Genomic DNA, 24372 nt, shown 5'->3' with positions numbered 1-24372 from the left:
CTTCTCCCTCTGTCTGCGTCTCTGCCTCTCTCTTGGTGTGTCTCTCCTGAATAAATAAATTATTTTTTTTAAAAGACAACAAATAGTTTCTACCATATGAGTACCATCTCAGTCACAGAACTCTGTCAATGTCCATGCCACGTCAGGCTCATACACACAGGTTTCAAACAGCATGGAGATCCCAGAGGCATAATTAAAGATTCTACCTTCAGTTCTTTCCTAAAATTCAATTCAATTAAACTAACATCCGATGAAAGCCTATTTTGCATGATTCACAAGAATAAGGCATTTACAGTAACTTCCCCCACCCATCCTGACAGCCCCAGACATTTAAAACCAGAGCGACTGTGGACTTGCAACACTGCTTTCCCTGATGCTGGGGCAGATTTTTCCAGGGCAGCCTCATCACTCTCCCTGGGATATTTTAACCCAGCTTCTTGGCATGGATGTACTTTCAAAATATTGCTCCCACTGTATTTCTCATGCTGGGCTCTTTGCTATGATAGGATAACATTTCTGAGGCCTTAAGGTAGAAGGAAAACTTAACTACTTGCTTCCTTTCCCCAACCTTTCCCCACTCCTGCCTATATATCAGCAGCAGACTTCGGTGAGAGAACAAAATTTGAGAGTCCCAGGTTTCAAAATGGCCTTGACAATTATTCTGTGAAGCCTTGGCCAAAGTTGTAAATTTTCTGAGCTTTTGCGTCCTTATATCCAAACTCTATTTTGTACTGTATTTTGCATGGATGTGGTAAGGATTAGCAATATTTACAGTTAGATATCTCAGCCTCTATCTTTCTTCTGTAAACTTCCTATGATACTATCACCTGGCACAGAGTAGACATTTATTAAATAATGGCTAGTTGTGTGAAAGAATGTGGGTTTTACGGTCCTGGGCTTGAAGCACAGCCCTGTTACCAGCAAGTTATTTCATGTCTCTGAGGATCAGTTTCCTCATTTGTAATATGAAAATGATAATACCTCCTTCCCAACCCACACATGCACACATGAATACACCCAGGTTTGTGATATCCAGTGGTCACATGGAGTCAAACTACCAAGGTTTGAGTCCCAGCTATGGCATTTTGTAGTTATGTGACCTTAAACAAGTTATTTGATTTTTGATGCGTCAGTTTTCCCATCTAAAAAAAGGTTGTTGTGAAGATTAAATGAGTGAACATACATAAAGCCCTTATGACAACATAGTTCACATTGTAAACACTATTTATGTTAGCTATTTTTACTATTATATTTTGATGTGCTTCACAAATGTTAGTTCTTTATATCTCTTCTTCCCTAACCATATAACTTTAATCCAATCTAGATTATATGTAAACATCATAAGAAGTTTGAATCATAGATTCATTTTCTTGGTATGTACACTCCTTAGCCTCTAATACCCTGAGAGAAGATCTTCCGAGGCAGCACAATAGTTTGCACTCAGGGTTTCCTCTGCAGCTCCTTAGAGAATCAGAAGCACAACAGAATGTATAGGAGGTTATTTTCTTAAAATCAACTTTTGAAAACCTACAGAAAGCAATATACCTTGGATTTTTTTTTACTTTTCAACATTTATTTGAATATTCACTTTACAGCACGGAAAACCTTGCCCTGATCTCTGAAGCTCCTTAAAATCAACTTTTTTACACTAAAGGGAGAGCAAGTTCAGTTCATTGGGTTCTTAACTCTAATTACTTTTCCTGCAGGTCCCTTCAAATTAAACCAGAACCACTCTGATTTTCACAGAACATGCATCCATAAACCCCTGAATCCTCAACCTACCCTCTCTGTTCTGGTGATATAACTTGCTTTCCTTACCTTTCTTTTTTTTTTCTTCTTCTTCTAGGGATTTTATTTGAGAGACAGAGAGCATAAGCAGGGGGAGGGGCGGAGGGAGAAGCTTACTCCCTGCACTGAGCAGGGAGCCATCCCAGGACCCTCCCAATGTGGGGCTCCATCCCAGGACCCTGGGACCGTGACCTGAGCCAAAGGCAGATGCTTAACTGACTGAGCCACCTAGGAACCCCTCTCCTTACCCTTCTGACAGGAATTCAATAAAATTTCCCGAGCACCCATTACAAAATCAGAGCAGAACTACAAGAAGAGTGGTGAAATAACACTAACTAAATCCCTGTCCAAGAGGGTTCTAAGAAGAAAGTTACTGGTTTAGATTGGAGTGGCTGAGAGATGCCTGATGGCTGAAGTTAGTCTTGGCCTAAATTTTGAAGGACTTTTGCAGCTGGGAGTATGCTTTCATTTCTTCCTCATTTTACAGATGAAACAAATAAGGCCAGAGATTAAGTCATTCACCCAAAGTAATGCATCTAGCTACTGAAAAAAAAAAAATAATCAGGATTTTAAAACCCAAATCCCCACAAGAGCATCCAATGCTTTCTCCATAAAGCACAGCACATTTGAGTAAGTACAAAGCCTCAGAAGAGCCTTCCAGGCAGGGGGAGGAGTGCAAAGTGGTAATAAACATCTTTTATGGTCTTAGCAGCCAGGAAGGCAGTGCTGGAAACGCAGCAACATGGATCAGTAGGGTGGAGCCACATCGTGTTCAGCAGCACAATTTTATCCTGAGGAACCTCCAAGCAGTGCTACGATGAAATTAAGAACCTACGATTTTTCAAGAAAGATAGCTTTTAAAACCTTAGTGATTCATCATGTAACTATAATATCTTTAAATTAAAAAAAAAACATGCTATTGAGTGAATTATTTGATCCTATAAAATTGCTAAGTGTACTGTTAAAAGATCAGACATAGCTTACATAGTTTAATATGACACAGTTTAATGAATTCAAAATCTAAAGTTTGTGGCTTGAAATTTTCCTTCTGTCCACTAAACAGTGAGCAAATTTCCACATGAGTTCAGAGACTGTCCCTCATATCGGAAGGCCATAAAAATCGAAGATAGAATTCTAAGAGGTTTAAATTGTTCCATCCTAAAGCTTAGATCCCAATCCTAAAACGTATAGCATTATGCATATCCTCTAGAGTATGAGAGCCCCCAGTGATGGGTAACGAAATTCTTAATGCTATCAGGGAACATGGAGCAATTTTTCTTTTATGAACAATGAACATGGGACACAGGGTCCTAAGTGAGCAGGCTTAAGTGCACCAGCTGCTATCAATCAATATTTTGACCATTAATAGTCATTTAAGCTTTTAGTCCAATTTAAAGGAATATCATCATTGCTTAGATATTAAACCACTTATAGATTCCAATCCTTGAATTCTGAAATAATGAGAGCCATAGAATGTCATGAGAAACAATTACCCATTACTGTTCCTCATGAAGCAAAAATATTATTATAATGCTGCCACTGCTCTTCAAAAGCATCTTAGGACCCCTTTATGTCAAAAAAGAAGACATTTTTCATATAATAGATTATTTGTAGTTGGAACATCAGATTTACCTCCAATGAACAGGGAATCAAACCAAACACTACACATGACTTTTCGTGGCCGCTACAACCCTTTGGATGATATTTTAAGGTTGACAACTTGGAAATTATTTCTAACAATAACAGTTAAATGCTGTTTGATAACTTTCCCCCTCATTTTCCTTTACTACTTTCCTAAGCCCCTGCTCCTTAGAATTTTTAAATTGGATTCCTGATATGTTGATAAAATGCATTAACATCTATTAGATATTAAGGATCTTAGACATATTTCAACAGAATACCAGCAGAAAGGCAGAATGTCTTAGTAGAGATGGAGGTTGAATTCCCTATCAGCAGCTAATTACATGACCTTCGCCTGTATAAGTTTTTCTTTCCTTGCCTGTGAAATTAAGATGTTGGAATTATCATCTCTAAGACCCCTTCCCAATTCATGAATTTCAAATTCTTTTATAGGCACTGGTCACTTCATTCACTTGGCATTTCCTATCCCTTCTCATTTAAACATGTTTATTAGAATGTCCAATCCTGTTCCTTTTTTGTAGTCTCAGACTATTTTATCACAGACAGAAAGTCTTGATAAACATTTCAGATATAACATTTAGATCATCCCTGAAGAAGAAACATGGTATGTCACTAATGCCATCCATATAGACTGTTTTCAGAGACTATTGGTAACAATGAACAGGAACCAATCTTATTAGACATGTGTATAGATGTATAAAAGCACATGGACCTTGTTATGAATGAGTGTCCAGTTTTGAGGAAGTTACTTCACTATTCTGAGATTTAGTTTCTTCCTCTGTATAACAAAGGAGCTGGAGAAGATAACCTCTAAGATCCCCTCAAATTTCAACAAGTATAATTCTATACCAACAAAAGAATTAAACAATAAAATAAAAGTTTTTTCATTGGTTTATATAGTTCAACATAACTCAAGGATACTCAGGATTCTAGTAAAGGAATAGTTATGCATATATATATGTTTCATAATTTTTTTAAGTTTTATTTGTTTATTTCAGAGAGAGAGCATGTATGTAGGCAAGTGAGAGGAGGAGCAAAGGGAGAGGGAGAGAGAGAGAAGCAGATTCCATGCTCAGTGTGGAGCTCAATTTGAGGCCATCTCATGATCCTGAGATCATGACCTGAGCCAAAATCAAGGGTCAGCCACTCAAGCGACCCTGTTCTCACAATTCTTATAATCATTTTACTTTGCTTTCAGAACTTGCTTCAATAACTGACATATAAAAAGTTCATGAAAGAACAGTAATTAGACAACTTAATCCCACTCTTATAAACCATAAGCTTTAAGAAAGCAACTTAAAGAAGTGCTATCTGAATTAATGTGCAATATGCTAATATTTTATGACTTTAATCATAACTTAAAAGTATTTCATGAAGTTTTGAGAATTAAAGGTAATCTGGGATTTTTTCAGGCTCAAAAGTAAAAGCTACACGTATTTATTGTGAGTACAAAGCATAGTTGAATTTTAATAAATCACCAAAATTTAATCAAAAGTTTTACAAAATGGAATCTCCATGATAGATAAACTGAAATTGGCAAAAGGAGTCATAGTTTAATCAAACTTAGTGCTGTGAAGAAATCTTTTCTTCTTATTAGAAGTAATTTTATAAAAGTTTATGATTTTAAAATCTGTGTTGTCTTACAAAACCATACATAGACTTTATACCAAGAATTACATTGTTTCTGGCTTCTTAGATTACATCCCATATCCTCATTGATTATTGATTAGCCAAGTCAAGAGAAATATCGTGGTTCATTCTTGATGGAGAAGGGCAAATGACTGCCGCCTAGGGCTTTACATCTGATGGAATCACCTTCTTTCTCTTTGACTTTCTCTTCAACCTGATTGTGTTCTCCTCTCAAAAGAGAGTTTTGTGCTTTAAGAACCTCAATACAAAGGAATTTAACTCTATGCTCTGAAGAAATCAGCACATCAAGCCTCCTGAAAGAAATTATATTGCTTAGCCTAAAACTTGTAGCTCCTAGCTTGTATCTCACAGCAGAATCCAGTTAAGGCATAGAATTTCTCATGGTCTCAAATCATGACTGTACATCGTTATCATCAGGACGTCACATGGTTTGCATGTAAAATGTTCATTGATCCTGTTTCCTGAACCTCAGGGACAGAAACAGTTTCAAGACTTCAAAATGAGGGAAATAAAATATAGAAGTACATTTTTTGCAATGAATTACAGCAATGCTTCACTGTTTTCGTTGTGTTCAAAATTCCTATTATCAAGCTGAATTTGTTTTAAAACTACTAGTGCCTTGCGTTTTACTTTCAAAGATGAGAGTACAGTACAGATAATCTCTGTCACGTTTTATTCAACTTTTTGAAAGGCATGACATGGTAAATTGCACAGAAGGAGTAACACTTTGGGAGTTTAAATTGTAAAATGCTTTTCCACGTCTTGCCCCCTCTCCTCCCAAAAAAGACACATCGCACATAATATTAAAATGGCAAGAATTACAAGTTAGAAAGTCTGAAATCAGCCTAAGAAATGAGAAGTATTGCAGACAGAAACTCTCATATGAGAAAAGAAAACATTGCCCATGTAATTAAAATGGATTTGGGTACAATTATCCCAATAGGAGGGGTGGGGTATGTTTCTGCACATCTCCTCCTTGAAACTAGGTGACAAAAAGAGGATTTACTCCGTACATTTTTTAAAAGATGTCATTTCTAGGACTTTATAGTGCTTCTCAGTCCCTCCTGTGAAAGACGGGCTGTTCTTTGTGACTGAGGAGCCATGACTTCCCAATATCTATCATCACAGAAACAAACAGTTTGCTCCCTTTGGCTCCCCACATGACAATGGCCCTGCATCTGTCAACAGGCTCGCGTTCTGTGCGGCGTGAGAACATAACATGACTGTGACACTTACTCCTGTGACAGGGCAAATTTTCGGCAGCTCATCTGGAGAGAGATGAGCATTCATTATGCTGCGGCACCTTTCATCAAGCTAATGACATTTCAATCAGCACATTTTCTCCAGTTTCAGTACTTTGCCATCTGAGCACAAGTCTCTAATTGCGACCAAGCAACAAGTTTCACATCAATCCTGCGATTTCTGCACTCACCGTACACCATGGCTCCTCCGGTTTCATGCAAGAAGCGAAATCGATGATTCTTAAATAACCAGATTGTCAAAATGGTAAGGATGAGCAAAAAATTAAAGACCAGCAGCTCCACTGCTCCCTGGTGTTGAAACCGATACTCATCCTTCTCTGACATAAACCTTTGCTGTCTCTCCATTCTCGGGTCTTCTTGGGACCCCTGAAGCCAAAACCCTGGATATGGGCTATTTCATCAGGATCTGCAGATGGGCTGAGATGGGCTGGCCGCCTGGAGATTTCAGAATAAGCCCTGCCACCGAAGTTGCTACTTCATGAGCGTCTGCCTTGGCTTAGTATTCAGATGGCTTCTAGTTACAACTTCCTGTTTCTCTCTTAAAGCAGCCCTGGCTCTTTTCAAACTCCAGGGTGTAGTTTCATCAGGGACTCTTATGTCTTTCAATGATTCATTTCCACGAAATTATCTTTCACGTTGGACAGCCCTGCGAGTCATCTTCCCGAGATCTCGAATCATGATTCTTACTGTCTCAAAGGAGCAGAGCTCTTTAAGCTGGATAACTGGTGAATCGTAGATGAAGAGTCAAACAGATCACCTTTCATCAGCAACGTTTTCTAAGTTCAAGAGGCTGATTCCCGAGTCCTACCCTCACTCACTCACAGGCCAGATTTCTCCTCTTCAGCCAAGGTCTACCAATGTGATAGGGATTGATTGACAGCTCTGATTTGACCTAAAGATATTTCACAGGAATTTTCTTTTAAATTGACAAGCAAGAAGGAGTTTAGGATATGATTCTTTGTCTCTCTCTCTCTCTCTCTCTCTCTCTTTCTTTCTTTCTTTCTCTGGCTTTATGTAACTGGTAGTCACAAGCACAGCATTTAAACTCTGAATCAATTGTTTCCCTTTTAACAAGAATAAATGTAAGCAAAAGACCGAAAGAAAATCCTGTTCCCATCTCTACAGCTGTGCTGTTTGGATATGTTGAGTCAAAAAAGAAGAGACACTAAACACTGATCTCTGATGGAAGAAACTATACCACCATCCTCAGTAGTACCACATACATGGATTTCTCTATAGTTTCTAGCCCAGACATTCAGGATCCACAGAAATGTGCTGCAAATCACAAACCTCCTCTGTCCTGTGGCAAAACAATGTGGTTAGGTCACTAAGGAACAGTCTGCCATCAGCTGTGAAGGCTTCAGAAATCACAAGGCTCAGACAGTACCAGCGATGATTCTTCAGATCACCTTCCATTTGGCAGGCTGGTTCTGTTTGAATTTATATTTTTATGCTGTTTGAAAACATTCAAGACAATACTGTGCTATGCTGTTTTTTAGCAACTGTTATGATTTGTTTGCCTTATTGGTTCTATAAGGCAATTAGGTACATTCAAGGGTTAAGTGAAGTTTTGTTTTGTTTTTGTTTTTTTTTCATTTCATGGTATTATTTTAACTCAGGAGTATTAATCATTTAGTATCCCCATACTTGACAGAATTGGTATTCAATTTATGGTGTACACTATTCCTTGAGTAGGAGGAGTCCAAATATATCCTCAAAAGATCTTGTCACCAAAAGCTAAAGGTCAAACATGTAATATATTGGGAGCTAACTAACTCCTCATAACAGTTTCACCCACAGGAAAGCCTATCAACCACTTACTGTGAAACTGCTGTTTCAGCTCCTTTGCTTTCTGCAACTTTTGAAGGCGATTTCCTCTCTGAGTTTAACTCAGCAAGGGGTATTTATGTGGGCTGCAGATGTTCTTTTAACACACTACCCTTTTTGGCAGGCATATCTGTGATGACTAATATTCAAACTGTTTTGAAATCTGTCAGGTAATGCTTGCAAGAATATCATGAAGCTTTGTTAGCAGGTCCTACCTTTATAATTTTGCAACCCCACAGGTTTAGTCTTGAGTTGCTAGATTTACAAGATAACCCAGATTCAAAGCCTGACAATTCCCTGTCTTTTCTTTCCTTTTTTTTTTTTTTTTTTTTCTGTTTCAATCATCATTTAGTTACCTTGGTTTCCTTTTAATAATAATGATTATTCCATTTGGGTAGAATAGACTTTCTTCAGTTGTCTTTTTGTGACATCCAATTGCACTCTCTTCCCCAGTAAGACAATTCAATGAGAGGATTAAAGGTCCTTGGGATGTTTTCGATTGGCTAATACATTGTTTTAAAAGTCCTAAACTGGATGTCAACAGATTCAAATAAGCATATTTCACAATTAAAAATTATAGGGCAGCCCGGGTGGCTCAGCGGCTTAGCGCCACCTTCAGCCCAGGGCGTGATCCTGGCTACCCAGGATGGAGTCCCACATCCGGCTCCCTGCGTGGAGCCTGCTTCTCCCTCTGCCTGTGTCTCTGCTTCTCTCCCTGTGTCTCTCATGAATAAATAAATAAAATCTCTTTTTAAAAAAATTATATACATGGCTTCTCTAGAGAAAACTGGTAAGATCTGGCACATTTTGGGCTCTCCTTCCCACAGGGCCACGATCTGTTTGCCACAAGCCCCATTCATCCCATTTCATTCATTCATGTTTCCCACATAGCCTCTGCAGTCATTTAAATACGTGGCCCCTACTTTATTATAGGAATGGAATACGTTCACTGTTTCATTGTCCAATCCTGATGCTACTTACCATTAGGTTGGAAAGCTGAGAAGAAAAGGAGACTCAGAAAGCCTTTCCAATTCTTTAAATCAGAAAAGCACTTCAATTTTTCCTGTTTTGTGTTTTTTTTTTCTCAGAATATCATTTTATCTTCTGCTGCATTAATAAAAGTTAAAAAAAAATAGAAACACATATTAACATGGCGTCTATGACAGACCAGGAAATAGTCTAGGAAATTTAATTTAGTCTAATTTAATATTCATAAAAACCCTTCTACAACCGAGAAATTGAAGGCTCAGATAAAGTTGATAACATATCCAAGGTTGCACAACTAATAGTAGTTAAATTTATGTCTGAGGTTTAATGGTTTGAGATGCTGTTTCAGCAGGGTGATTAACTCATGTTGGCCTGTCAAGGACTTTCCTGGTTTTAGCACTGAAAGTCCTGTTCCTCAGGAAATTCCTTACTGATAGGCAAACCAGTCATCCTAACAGCCAGGGTTTCCAAAACATGAAAATCCTGTACTGTCAATAATAACTGTTCTTTCTGACATTCCTGAGGGAGAATTCACACAAAGATGAATGAATATCAGTTAAAAATTAAGGCATTCTTTTATTAGCTGGTAACAATAACCCTTAGTGCCAGGTTCGCCGATGAAGTTGGAATGGAACCCAGAATTTAAGGCATTAGGCCCAAAGAAACATTCTTGATTTTCCCTTAATCCCAGTCTTAAAATCTGGTGGCCAGTGAATCAAAAGTTCTTCCTGCAAGATGTAACACGCAGGTAAGAGGAAGTAAAGCGAAAAACAAGATGGCTCAGTCCATTATAGTGAGTATGCCCTGCCTTAGCTTGCCCATCTGGCACATGGAAGGAAAGATTTGAAGAGAAGAGCATCCCAGGCCAGGTAACCTTGTATAGCATAGTAATCTCAGCCACTAGTGAATGTGACCAATTAGAACCCATTAGACTGCGTTTCAGAATCTAACCAATCATTTGAGAGTTCCTCATTGTTCAGAAGGAAAATAGAGACTGTGGGCTCAGAGGATCAAGAAGGGAGATGTTCCTAGGTTGAGGAGAGATGCTGAGAGTTCCCTTTCCTAACTTACTGGAGTCCCACCCTGCCAAGTTCTCTCTCAACCATTGGGCTTAACAAGAAATTCTTAAGTCAACCCATTGTCTCTTTCACTTGGCCTCTCCATCAATATTTATCCCCCTCTGAGGCCAGTGAGAGTGGGGTTGTATATGTTGCCCCCACACTTCTGAAATGGACCAGGGCAGGGCTGTAATTAAGTTTACTTAAAGGCCATACAATGTCCTGCATCAAAAATTCACCCCCTATTCTATTGTCAAGCTCATCATAAATCCATCTGTTAAAGTTATTAAATAAGGAGACCATTAGGCCGGGGTGACTCTAACACCTTGGTAGCTTGCTTGGTAGCAAGGAAACCACATATAAGCAAGAGCCAATGCTCTTGCTTAGAGCCAAATGCCTCTAGCCACCTAGACTATCACGTGTAAGGCAATCACTTAAGTTCATAGTCAATAAACAATTTCCTGGGTTCACATCCACATCTTTTCTATAAAAACTTCTTAGTTCCTGTTGGTGGAGTACCCCTACTAAACACTTTCAGTTTAGTGCTGCCCAGTTTGAATGGATGCATACTCAAAGAAACTCTTGAAAATTTTAATGTACCTCAGTTTATCTTTTAACACATCTTAGCTTCTCCTACCCCAAAAAAGTCACATTAGCACAAAAATGCCCATAATTTGAACAATATGTACCCCTCCCATTGGTAGATTCCACAGAGAAATGAGAGTTCAAAAACTTCACAGGGAAGTTAAATTCCATGAAAAACACTTAGACAGGATTAACTCCTCCAAAAATGCACTACCCAATACCTGGTATTTTTTTCCACCTCTGCAGTGTCTTAGGTCTCTGGAACACAGGGCCATAAACCAAAGACATAACCCTTAAGTCCATGTTCTTTACACTGCTCTTCATTATGGTGTCAAGATAAAATAAAAGTCATTGCAAACTAGGGAAATGAGAGAATTTGCATAATTTTATTTAAATAACTCATGTACAGAAACATGTGGCATGAATGAGGATCTCTTCCTTCTTCTATCCTACAAGGTGTGTTGCTTCAGTGCTCTGAAGTGGGAAAATTGGGAAACAGTTATCACTGTTTTCCCAGGGGAGCACTTATCTCTGGATTGTTGATCCTTGACGCCCAGGGGTACATAAGAAGGTCTCTCATCCAGGGATAAGCAGAGAGAAGGGAGATTCCTTTGCACTTGCATTGCATGCCATTTGCTGGCCTTGCCCCAGCAAACACATACCAAACTCCACTTTTTATTTAGGCATTTGTTCACTGTAGAATCCCAAAGCTTTATGGGGTGGGAAGAAAGCAAATCTTTCTTGTGCCTCTAAACTAGCCATGTCAGCCCTACGCCATTGAAGTTCAATGGCTTCACAGCTAAAACCTCAGGAGTTAAAAGGGTTCCAAGTGGATAGCCCTCAATTCCTAACTCAACCTCTTCTTTCCCTTTTGTCCCCAGCTTTCTCTTGGCAGCACATCATCATCCCTTTCCATGTATAGAGAGTACCTCTTCAAGGAATAATGTTACATGTCAATTATTTATTAATTTTAAAAGGTTAAAAAAAAGAATTAACAAGCTTCAGTCCATTGCTCCCCTCTTCTGTCTTGCACATATTGGAAGAGTCAGGCTTGAGAAACCCATTGGTTTTTTTCACCGACTGGCTTTTGGTTTTGTTTCATCTCTGTCAACTTTTCACAAGGTAAAGTAAGTCAAGCTGGCCATACTGGCTTCCCCCAACCGAGAGGGAAGCTTCAGAGATAAAGGGAAGTATGAGCTCTGGAGGCAAGGGCAGGTAGGACAAAATGGAAAACTGCCACTCTAAGCTGCAGGCTATTTAAGTAAAAATCTCCAGCAATCAAAGATCTGAAAAAACGTTATTTCTTTGATTTCCTATTAAGTGTCCACATTATAAATTAACATTCTTCTCAGGATATAATTTCTATTCTATGTCTTAAAAACTAATGATTCTGATCTCATTAGCTAAAATACATTTTGCCCTATCACTTCCCTGTTAAGTTATAAAATTTTTATATGAACTAACAAAGAAAGGCACCATGCCCTTTACCTTCCCCTGATTTCTACACTTTTTTTTTCTAGTGAGGGAAAGGAACATAGAAGGAGAGAAAGCAGAGTTCTCAAAAAGGTGAAGTTGAATAATCTTGAAAATATTTTTCTGAAATGAAGTATGTAAATGACAAGCAGGTTTTGACAGAAATGCCTCTAGTGTCTCTTAAATCTATTTTAAAAATCCATCTTTTGAGGCAGACTTTGTTGGATGATATCTCAATGTGAGATACCTCAAAAGCACAGCCTGAGACAAGGACTCAGCCACAGATTGTTTATTTAGATGATCCCAGGAATCGCAAGTGAGAAAGTTTGCCTAAAGACTAGGAAATGCTATTATTCAGAAATAAAATTATAAGCCTCATTGTAGTCTAATCCATTCCCCATTTCATCCATATCTTTTAGGGTCTATGTACGTTGAAAATTTAGTAATTTATAGGCATGCTGAAAACATTCCTTAAGCAGCACCTAAGATTAATTTTATTAATGCTTAAGGCAACTAAATTACATAATGAATTCCATGACAAATAACATGGGTCTGTTAGATAAGAAAGGAAATCATGCCCTATGGCCAACAGAGTTAAAGTCCCTAATCACCTGTGGAGACGAAATTCAATTTGCTTTGAAATGTTATTTTATGATGATTATGTCATATCTAAAGTTAAAGTTTTATTTTTATTTTTTTTTAAGTTAAAGTTTTAAATTAAAAGTTTAAAGCTACCCTGGGACCCTTTGAAGACTATGTAACTTGGAGAATGTGCATACAAGCATACATTACACACAACCCCAATGTCTCACTTCAAATAAAGTTTCAGTCAACAATAAGTGGCTACATATTCATTTTAATCCAGCCTCACAAGTTTTAAGGGATGTCCTAGGACAATGTGATTTTAGTTCTGTAAAAATGTCCTGCATGACTGTGGGGAAAAAACAACAAATTCACAAGAGAGCTTTTCAATGGCATTTTTTTGTTGTTGTTCTAATTACATTAGATCCAAGAATGTTTCTTTGTTAACTTAGACTAAGTATGGATATGCAAATAATTGCATTATCCAGTTAGAAGACATGAGTAGGTAATAATCCATTCTCATTTCTAAGCTCCAGTTGAATGTATATGTCCCCCTCAAATTCATAAGTTGAAACCTAATCCTTAGCATGATAATATTTGGAGATAGGGCCTTTGGGAGGCGATTAGGGACTGGTGGGCTTATTAAAAAAATTTTTTTAAGCCCCCAAAAGTTCCCTTGCCCCTTCTATCATGTGAGGACACAGCTTAAAAATAACTATGAACCAGGAAGAGGATTCTCATGAGACACTAAGTCTGCTAGCACCTTGATTTTGGGCTCCCCAGACTACAGAACTATGAGAAATAAATGAAAACAAAACAAAAACAGAAAACAACAACAACAAAAAGCCCACAACAAAAACAAAAGGAAAAACCAGCCCAGACAGACTAAGGCACTAGGTAGGGGAAAAATTGTTAACTCAAGATAGTATCAGAACCTATAAACCTCAGCTGAAGTTGTAACAGAGAACAAGAGAACATTGTATTATAGCAGCTATCAGAAAGGCTCTTCAAAGTCCTCAGATTCCTTAACAAAATTCCTGAAAAAATTGACAATTTTCAAAAAATCGACAATATATACTCACTCCATATTCTCTCTACAAAAATTGTTTTTTCCAGACATTTGGACTCCACAATTGAGGGAGTATAAACAATACACAATTTGTAAATGTTAATTAAAGAATTTTTTTTAAAAAAAAACAAAAATGTCTTCCTATCTCTACTTTGAACCTTGTCTGTTAACTCACTATAATCTTCAGAAATGTTAAATTAAGAAAAAGCAGAATCAATTGGTCGTCAGCAATTTAAGATTGAAGTAGTATTGAATTCCAACAAAACTTACTCTTACAATTAGGTTTATAGCCCTGTGAATATGGAATTGTTCTGTTAGGACTCAGCAATTTAACCTCAGTTCCTCCCATCCATCATCTTAACAAAAGGATGATATATACACACACCCCAAAAAACCCCAAATAGCTGAGCAAGAACATTGTAAGCAAGCTTTATGCTTTTGGTGAGCTACATCTGAGAGCCTGGCTTAGACCAGAGGTCTCCCAGCTCACCCAAGATCTACAAGGAAGGTGAGGAGAGCACTTTCAAAGACACAGATCCTGAGGTAAGACTTGCAGGTAAGTCCTGAGTTAAGTCTGCAGGGCAGACTCCACATCCATGCACTTAGTTGTTGTATTCTACAAAGACACAGCAGGAAAAGGAAGAGAAGAATGTTAGGGATCTACCTACCCTTCAACTTTCAGGTCTTACTTAGACGGCAATGATCAAAGAAAGAGACAAAAGTTTCAACCTTCTCTGTTCCTGAGCTGGAAACTCACTCCAGTAAGGTGTTGCCCAACTGATACGATTGTCTGTATCAATTTTTGATACGATAGCAGGATCACCCACTGAACATTCCTGTTCCAAGGAAGCTCCCTCATGGCACTTCCAAAAGGTCAGATGTATAGATAGAAGCTCTCTCCTGCATAGACCACTGTGAAATGTAGGGATAGTAAGTAGCAAGAGCACTCCCCATCTGAAACCTGTTGGATTCGACTGCCAAGGCTATTAGGCTGTCTCCAGAGAGGAAACCAGCATGGTGTCTAAGCAGTCCTGCTCCCATGTTCAAGAGAATGCTTCTTTTTCAATCCTCCTGGAACCAGTGTGTTGAGTGGGCTTATTGTTGCCCCCAAGCCCTTGAGAAGAGATAAGAACGTATAAATTTGCCTTAACTCCACTTCACCCCAAAGGATGAAAAGTCACTTATGAAAAGCCATAAAATAACAAACATCCCAAATTTGAATATTAATTATTTATTAAGTTGTAAGAGGAAGCAACTAAAGTTCCAAATCAAATTCCCTTTCTCCTTGTAAACTACATTCATTTTTTTCCTGTTTTCTGATTTTGTTGGTTTGGTCTCATTCTGATGGGGCCAGATTTCCTTCAGCAGCTGTGGTACTTTGGGCCATCTTTGCAGCACTGAGATGACCATCGCTTCTTCAGTAAGTACAAAGTTAAATTAATCCAGCCACAAATTCATTTTGGTGTGCCAAAGAACAGGATGCCTGAGAATCACAGCACCAGACTTTCTCTAATAAGTTAAGAAAAAACAAGCCAGAAATTCCTGTGCCACTAGAGCATCATCCCACTCAAAATTATCTGTCCCCATTTTTGTAAATAGTACAACCCAAGTCTATATATTTGTTAGGATCCACAGAACATTGCTGAGAGTTTTATCATCGGGAAAAGCAGGCATGTGAAGAAAATACAAAGTTACAGGTAAAATATTTTGATATCAGGCTGACCAACACAGATGTCTATCTGGGCATGTGGTCCAAAGGCCATTACCAGTGAATTTAAACCCACAATGGAGAAATTGTCCATTCATTGTCACATTGTGTTTCCTACACCAATGAGGAAATTCATTTGAATATACTATCTCACCATAAAAACGTAATATTTAAAATACTATCTTCTTTTAAAACTATGAAATGTGCACTGAGGACACCTCTAGTCCAGTCCTCCAGTTTTACCCATGGCTTTATTGGTTCCCCGCCCACCCCCACCCCCACCCCCACCCCCGTATGTTGAAAACCTCTTTTTGTTGTTGTTGTTGAAAACCTCTTAATTATTTATTAATGAAATGATAAACATCTGGACCTTTAACATACTCCACCATAAAATCATGTGAGGGAATATTAAAACAAGAATGGCAAAAATTTTATGGTTTATTGGGGCTGCATGATGGGAATATTGTATTATTCTCTCTACTTTTGTGAGAGCTGAAAATTTCCACAATAAAATTTTTTTCAAATGAATTTTTTATTTCTCTTTGATTACTGCTTTATGTTTTTTTTTTTTTTTTTCTCATGTGTTTTTTCCCTGAAACCTTGCCTTTCCTTGGCTTTTGGACTTTCCAGTCCTTGAATACATTTTTCCCACATAATCAGTGATAGAACTATTCCTTCAGATACGTCCTTTCTTACAGCAGTTTGATAATCCTCTCGTGTTCCATTCCCTTCTATTCTTCTATGAATCCTACAAGATCACAGAGCTTCGTATTTTTTTCTCCTGGGTAGTACTGATAGCTGAATTAGAGCTCCTGACCTCTTCTTCTTTTCAGACAAGACAATTAATTGTTCTAGGGTCCCCAGTACAAGATCAATGAGTTCTGGATCAATGAAATGTGTTCACTGTTCAAACATATCCAAAAAATAAATAAATAAATAAATAAATAAATAAAATAAAATAAAAATAAAAATAAAAAATTAAAAAAAAATTAAAAAACAAAAAAACAAAAAAAACATATCCAGTCATCCTCTTCATTCTAGGTTGGAAAATTCTAGCTATAATTTACCTTCCATCAGCCTAGCAGCTAACCTGGCTTGAGCGTTATCTTTTAAACTACTGGGCTCCTTTTATGGTATCTTATCTTTCCTAAATCCTTGTTCAGAGTCCTAACCTTATAAATTTCCTGACATCTTTCCCCAAATCATAGCCATAGGAGCTTTGCCAATTAAAATGATTGTATCACCTTCAAACTTATCAATGTTTAGTGCGTTTTTCGCTAATCTTCCAGTCCTTTTATGTTGTCCAATTTTTTCTGTAAACACCAGTGCAGCATTTCCACAAGATTTATATACATATATATGCATACATACAATATGAAGGAGTTATTATTAATATTTTTAAAGACAATTTGGGGAGTAGTTTTGTTTTTTTTTGTTTTATTTTTTTTTTGGGGGGGGGGAGTAGTTTTATGTTTACAAAAAAATTAAGATGAAGGGCAGCCCGGGTGGCTCAGCCGTTTTGGTGCCGCCTTCAGTCCAGGGTGGAATCCTGGAGACCCGGGATCCAGTACCATGTCGGGCTCCCTGCATGGAGCCTGCTTCTCCCTCTGCCTGTGTCTCTGCCTCTCTCTCTCTCTCTCTGTCTCTCATGAATAAATAAAATTAAAATCTTAAAAAAAAAATTAAGTTGAAGAACAGAGATTTCCCTCATACTCCTTGCCCACACATGCATAGTCTCCCCATTACTGGCATCACTCATGAGAATGGTACATTTTTTTACCAAAAACTAAACCTACATTGGCACATAATAATCACCCAAAGTCCATAAGATTCACTTGTGGTGTCGTACATCCTACGGGTTTAGAAAAATGTATAATAACATATACCCATCATTATAATATCATACAGAACATTTTCAGTGTCCTAAAAAGCCTCTGTGCTCTGCAAAGTCATCTTCCCACCCCCTACACCCAACCCTGGCAACAACTGATCTTTTTATCTTCATTGTTTTCTTTTTCCAGATGTCATATAGTTGGAATCATATAGTATGTAGCCTTTTCATATTATTTTCTTTCACTTAGTGATGTTCCTCCCTGTCTTTTCATGGTTTGGTAGCTCTTTTATTTTTATTTTTATTTTTTTAAGGATTGTATTCATTTACACACAGAGAGAGAGGCAGAGACGCAGGCTCCATGCAGGAAGCCTGATGTGGGACTCGATCCCGGGACTCCAGGACCACGCCCTGGGCAGAAGGCAGATGCTTAACTGCTGAGCCATCCAGGGATCCCCGAGCTCATTTATTTTTAGCACTGAATAATATTCCATGGTCTGGATGTGCCAGATGTGTCCATTCACTTACTGAAGAACATCTTAGTGTCTTCCAAATTTAGACAATTATGAATAAAACTGCTATTAGCATCCCTGCATAAGTTTTTGTGCGGACATAAGTTTTCAACTCCAATCCCCGGGTCATACAATAAGAGTAGTTTTAAGTTTGTAAAAAATTGCCAACCCGTCTTCCAAAGTAGCAATACCATTTTGCACTCCCATGAACAATGAATAAGAATTTCTGTTGCTCTACATCCTTACTAGCGTTTGATGTCCCTATTCCAGACTTTAGCCATTCTAATAGATGTATAGTGGTATCTTATTGTTGTTTTACTTTGCACTTCCCTGATGACATATAATGTCAGCATCTTTTCATATGCTTATTTGCCACCCATATATCTTCTTTGGTGAGGTGTCTGTTCAAATCTTTTGCTCATTTTTTTAAGTTGGATTGTTTTTTTTTCCATTGTTGAATTTAAGACTTCTTTATATATTTTAAACAGTTCTTTATAAGATGAGTCATTTGCAAATGTTTCTTCCAGTCTGCAACTTGTCTTCTCATTATTTTGATCTTGTCTTTCACAGGGAAGATTCTAATTTTAATGGAATTGAGATTATCAGTTATTTCTTTCGTGGATTGTGCCTTAGTATTGTATCTTAAAAAAGCATCAATATACCCAAGGACTCCAGGTCTTCTCCTATGTTATCTTCTGAGTTTAACATTATTGTGTTTTACAGTTAGGTCTCTGATCTAGGTCTCTAATTTTTGTTAATGGTGTAAAATTTGTGCCTAGATCTTTTTTCTTTCTTTTCCTTTTTTTTTCATGTAGATGTCCATTTTTTTTCCAGCACCATTTTTGAAGAGACTATCTTTGCTCCTATGTATTGCTTTTGCTCCTTTGTCAATGATCAATTGATTATATCTATAGATATTTATTTCTGGGCTCTCCGTTCTCTACCATTGATCTATTTTTCTATTCTTTCACTAATACCACTCTATCTTAATATAGTAGCTTTAGATAAGTCTTGAAGTTGGGTAGTGTCAGTCCTCCAACTTTGTTCTTCTCTTTTAATATAGCATTGGTTATTCTGAGTCTTTGCCTCCCCATATATATTTTAGAATTAGTTTGTCAGCATCCATCATATAACTTACTAGGATTTTTATTAGTATTATATTCAATCTATAGACCAACTTGTAAAGAACTAAGATATTGACAATATTAAGTATTCTTACCCATGAACATGAGATATGTCTTCATTTATTTAGTTCTTTGATTTTATTAATTGGATTTTTGATAGTTTTTCTCATATAGATTTAATACACATTTTGTTAATTGATACCTGAATATTTCATGTCTTCAGACGTTAATGTGATAATATTATGCTTTTACTTCAAATTCCACTTATTCATTGTTTGTATATGAAAAAACAATAGACTTTAATATGTTAATATTATATCCTGCTACCTTGCTATAAACATTTATTAGGTCCAAGAGTTGTTATCAGTACTTTTAGATGTGAAATAATATTGTGGTTTAAAAAAAAGAGAAATAATATTGTGGTTAAATTTTTTTTTTAGAGCAGCTGGGTGGCTCAGTGGTTGAGCATCTGCCTTTGGCTTAGATCATGATCCCAGGGTCATGGAATCGAGTTCTGTATCAGGCTTCCCTCAGTGAGCCTGCTTCTCCCTCTGCCTATGTTTCTGCCTCTCTCTCTCTGTGTCTCTCATGAATAAATAACAAAATATTTTTAAAAATTTGGTTTTTAAAAAATCCTTATTTCTTTAAGATAATACAGAAGAAATCACATGATATCTGAAACTAAAATAATCCAGCAGGTACTGGGATTTGGGGGGAGAACTCTTGCGTATGTTAGAAAATTTCTATAATAAAAAAGTTTAAATTAATAATAATAATAATAATAATGTGAAAAAAGGAAAAGGATGAGAAGAGTATTTATTTATTTATTTATTTATTTATTTGTTTGTTTATGAGAAAGAGTTCACAAACAGGGGGAGGAGCAGAGAGGTAGAGAATCTCAAGCGGGTTCCATGCTGAGAATAGAGTCTGCTGCAGGGCTCCATCCTGCAACCCTGAGATCATGGCCCTAATATCATGATCTGAGCTGAAACTAGGAGTCAGACATTTAACCAACTGACCCACCAGTGCCCCAATAGTTTCTCCCAGTCTTCTCCATGTAGGTTCTCACTGGGGGAGTTACAGTTAAGTTCTTTCCATCTTACTTATTTTAGTTGTTCTCTTGAGCTCCCCAAAGTCCTTGATTAACAACTAAAATATTTCCCTTTCTCCTAGTCCTATTTTTTTTTTAAGAATTCGATCTCACTTCACCTCTTTCTCAATATATATGCCTTCATTTGCTTTCACCTTTCCCAATGATGCTCTGATTGCAAGATCAAACTTCTTTCCAAAGAGTTTTCTTTCCTTGATATGTCACTAAGCAAACAAAATTCCTAATGACAGTGTTCCATGGTGAAATTCTTAAAATTGTTCCTCCTTGGCCTTTGGTTCATAATAAGGATGGTTGTGTTTTGCCCTCTACTTCCACTTAAAAATGTGACATAGTCACTACTGGAGAAGGTCGGTTATTCCTCTTTCTTTGTTCCACTAACCTTATATGGTTAAAGTATATTTATGGGGCACCTGGGTGGCTCAGTCAGTTAAGTGTCTGCCTTTGGCTCAGATCAAGATCCCAGAGTCCTGGGATTGAGCCCCACATAAGGCTCCCTGCTTAGCAGGGAGTCTGCTTCTCCCCTGTCCTCACTCTTCTCATGCTCACTCTCTTTTACACTCTCTTTCTCTCTCAAATAAATATTAAATCTTAAAAATAAAACACTATAGTTAGAGTCTCTGAAATCCACACTCATGAGCAGAATTCCTGACATTCTCAATTCAGAACCAATTTATGACTGGAGGTAGAGATGGGGTGTTTTCTCTGCAGCAGCCTCATGAGCCCCAGAAATTATTTGGCTCTTGATGTAAAGAAGTCAGAATTGAAGCAATCGATCTAGATTTGCTACTGAGGCCTGATCCTTACAAACTAGAGAAGAGAATGAACACAGAAGTACCCTGTGCCCTATGGGAAACTTAATTTGCAGACCTGGTGAAGAAGCACTATATGAAGATAAAAGATGCCATGAAAGCAATAATCTTTCCACAAATGTTTAAAAATGCCTCAAATAGCAGGGATGCCTGGATGGCTCAGTCAGTTAAGCGTCTGACTCTTGATTTCAGCTCAAGTCATGATCTCATGGGTTGTGCAATTAAGCCCCATGTCAGACTCCATGCTCAGTGGAGAGCCTGCTTGAGATTCTCTCCCTCTCCCTCTTCCTCTGCCCCTCCTCCCATCACATGCCCTGTGTGCTCTCTATCAAAAGAATAAAAAGACTTCAAATAGTGAATATCACCTATTGTAAGGTGGAACTCTCTAACTGGAACTCTGCTTCTGAGCATCCTTGTGTCTGATGTACCAGCTGTGGATATGTTATAAGCCATTATGAGCTACCTCAGCCTAAGCTCACCACCAAGTCCTACACTAATATCCTCAGTCTCCCAAGGTTTCCTTATACTGCCCAAGTGCCCATTTTGTGTATATACTTGTTTCTCAGCCCATATTTTAGAGGTATTTTGGGTCCCAAATTTTCTCCTGCTCTCCTCCAGGGTGCTGACTGATGAAGTAAATAAACACAAAAACACAGAGCCAATTGTAATAATGGCAGTGCGTCTGCTATAAAGCACATTGGAGAATGCAGCTTAGATATGAAATTTTCTTAGATCTAGAATCTGCACATTCACCATGGGGCTGTGTTCAGGCTGCAGATAAGACTGTGTGTCCACTCACCCAGCCAGCTGCAAGGACAAGCCTATATTGGGTGCTGTCTCCAGTAAGGAGTACTGCCTGCAGAAGGATGCTACCCAAGTGGGCTTATGCCTTGCCACAGAAGTGGAGGTTAATTCTTTTGTACCTGAAAGCTCAGGGGGTCAGGGAAAGAGAGAAAAGTGGACTCTTCCTCTGTCATGAGTATAGTCCTTCAGCTTCCAATATGACTTAATAGGTATTACGCTCTGAAGGGGGTAGAGGGAGGGGCATAAGCTTCCAGGCCAGGACTATTCCAAAAGGACAGAAGTGTTGGTGAATATGTCTCGCCCTTTGTGCCAAGATGGAATTATGTGAAGAAGAGAAATTTTCCTCCACAACTCTTAAGTTTGAGGTTTTGAAATTGAAGAGAGTGTACTGGGAAGGTCAGACTTTCAAATGAGTCATCTAATCAAAGAAAGTCACAAATTCAGAAGATTTCCCTACAAAATATCACAGAACCCTTTGATTTTACTATTAATATAATATAATATCACAGAACCCTTTGATTTTACTATTCATATAGTATAATTGATAACTTTATATAATAATGACTCTAATAAAGTTTTCTAAACTCTAAGAATTCCATCCTTGAAATACAATCTCATATTTCATATCTCTGTGGTTATAGTAATTTCACATAGTAGGAGCACTATTATTTGCCAAATACTGGGATTCTCAAAGTAAAGTCTGGACCAGGAGCATTAGCATCACCTGGAAATTTGTTAGAAATGCAGATTCCTCCACCCCAGACCACTGTATATGAAACTTTGGTGGGGCAAAACCCAGAAATCTGCATTTAACAAGCCCTCTGGAGATACTGATGTTCACTAAAGTTTGAGAATTGCTGGTCCAAGAGATGCCTTGATAGATGGATGTACTGATACAACAAGAAATGACTCATGTCAAACAGTGAAAAGATCTAATACACAGATGAAAAAGTGCTAGTCTGGTTTAAAAATACATAGTGAAATAATTGTTGCATAACATTGCGTGTAAATAATACCACACATGCAAAACCTGGAGGTGATACTAATTAACCCACTCGTGGATAAATTGGATGCCAATGTGTTGTTATTTAAGAAACAGTTGCATGTAGCCAGTGCTACAACGTTTTCCTTTTCTTTTTTTAAGTGTACAAGAAGACAGTAAACATCCTGCTCATTCTCCCAGGCATTGCATCACTTGCATCCCCAAGGGCTCAGCACCAGCTTCTGTCTGCAGTGTCTCATAGGACTGGCCTCCTCTCTCTTCCTTCATCATTTACCTGATTCCCCTCTCTCCCTCATACACTCTGCCTCATGAAAAGGTATATTGCTGTTTTGAAATAATATTCAATGTGGATCTGTGCACACGGCCACTAAGAACGTTGACACAATAAGCATAAAGATGATTATTATCCAGATATGTGAGATAAAGTGTTTTCTTATCCTCTATCCTTTCTTCTCTCCTATCTCCCTAACACCTCTACTCTGAGGAAGCTCCTCCAGATACAATGTTCCCTTTCACCTGTTATGCATTGGGTTCTACTTCAACCTTCCAGTCCCAGCTGTCTAGTGACATCTTTGTGATTCCATGCTTGTCCCACCCTCAGGCTTTCTTTTCTTTCTTCCCCATGTGTTATCTCATTTTACTCCTTCATTTACTTTCTCTTCCCTTTCTCTTAAATTTCCCTTCACTCCTGTATTCTTCATCAGATCCTTGTCTTTCCCTTGTCTTCTCTCCTTCACCCTTCTTTCAGCATATTTCCCTTTGCAGACCAACTTAGTCAGGAGAGGCTAAGCCAGCTGGGAGGCAGACAGGAAATATGCAAGGCACTTTTGGTACACTGAGAACACTAGGTGTCCTGAGGTGAAGGGTCAAGTCCTGTACTGGGTGCTCCTGGCCATAACAATATCTGCAAGCCAGGATTGGCCTGATGCTTATGTTCTATATACCTTTTTCCCCTGGAGTTCACCCCATTTAATTATTCTAGTATCAAGCACTTCCTTTCTCTGGCTTCCGTTTCCTATCTCTCCAATTCCAGCTTCACTACACTTTGCGAATATCTGTTATATAAAACAGGCAAGATTATAACCTTACACCCTTATTCTTTTTTTTTTTTTTCATTTGAGAGAGATAACGCACATGAGTGGGGGGAGAGGCAGAGGGAGAAGCAGACTCCTCGTCCTGTAGGAAGCCTGATGCGGCACTTGATCCCAGGACACTGAGATCATAACCTGAGCCAAAGGCAGATACTTAACCAACTGAGCCACCCATGCGCCCCTAACCCTGCATTACTGTAAAACTATTGCAGAAGAGGTGGTTAACAAACAGAATGGACATATGCAACGGCCTTAAATCACCAGGTAACACAGATTTCAACATCTCACGGAATTCTCATTTTCCCAAGGTGTATACTATTCCTATAAATTCCTAAGTATCAGTAAGAAATCCAGAGGGCATGTTGTAATTCTACTATTCTGGCTTTCTGGAAAGCACATTTCTGGGCAGCCATTTACTTCCTATTGTGTCAGATAATAATTCCTCAATAGTTTTGAT

The 24372-nt window shown here is 38.0% G+C and overlaps 1 protein-coding gene across 9 annotated transcripts in view; it reads right to left on the bottom strand.

Annotated features, from left to right (window-relative positions):
* The window catches only part of SLC9A9 (solute carrier family 9 member A9), a 654903-nt gene that overhangs the window by 528930 nt on the left and 101601 nt on the right, over positions 1 to 24372 (bottom strand). For 7 of the 9 annotated variants that reach the window (XM_077864842.1, XM_077864844.1, XM_077864845.1 and 4 more), the window contains 2 exons: positions 9150 to 9275; positions 6512 to 7233 (listed from right to left, as the gene is read on the bottom strand). The exons of 1 other annotated variant lie outside the window; for it this stretch is intronic. In XM_077864842.1, coding sequence (XP_077720968.1) covers positions 6512 to 6686 — 175 coding nt within the window. In that variant the 5' untranslated portion in view covers positions 6687 to 7233; positions 9150 to 9275. The remainder of the gene's footprint in view (positions 1 to 6511; positions 7234 to 9149; positions 9276 to 24372) is intronic. One more of the 9 variants, XM_077864848.1, reaches the window with a different exon arrangement.

The sequence above is a fragment of the Canis aureus genome, chromosome 22, assembly GCF_053574225.1.
Source record: "Canis aureus isolate CA01 chromosome 22, VMU_Caureus_v.1.0, whole genome shotgun sequence".
NCBI classification, from domain to species: Eukaryota; Metazoa; Chordata; class Mammalia; order Carnivora; family Canidae; genus Canis; species Canis aureus.
Note: the sequence above shows the minus strand (reverse complement) of the source record. Positions and strands in the feature narration are given on the sequence as shown.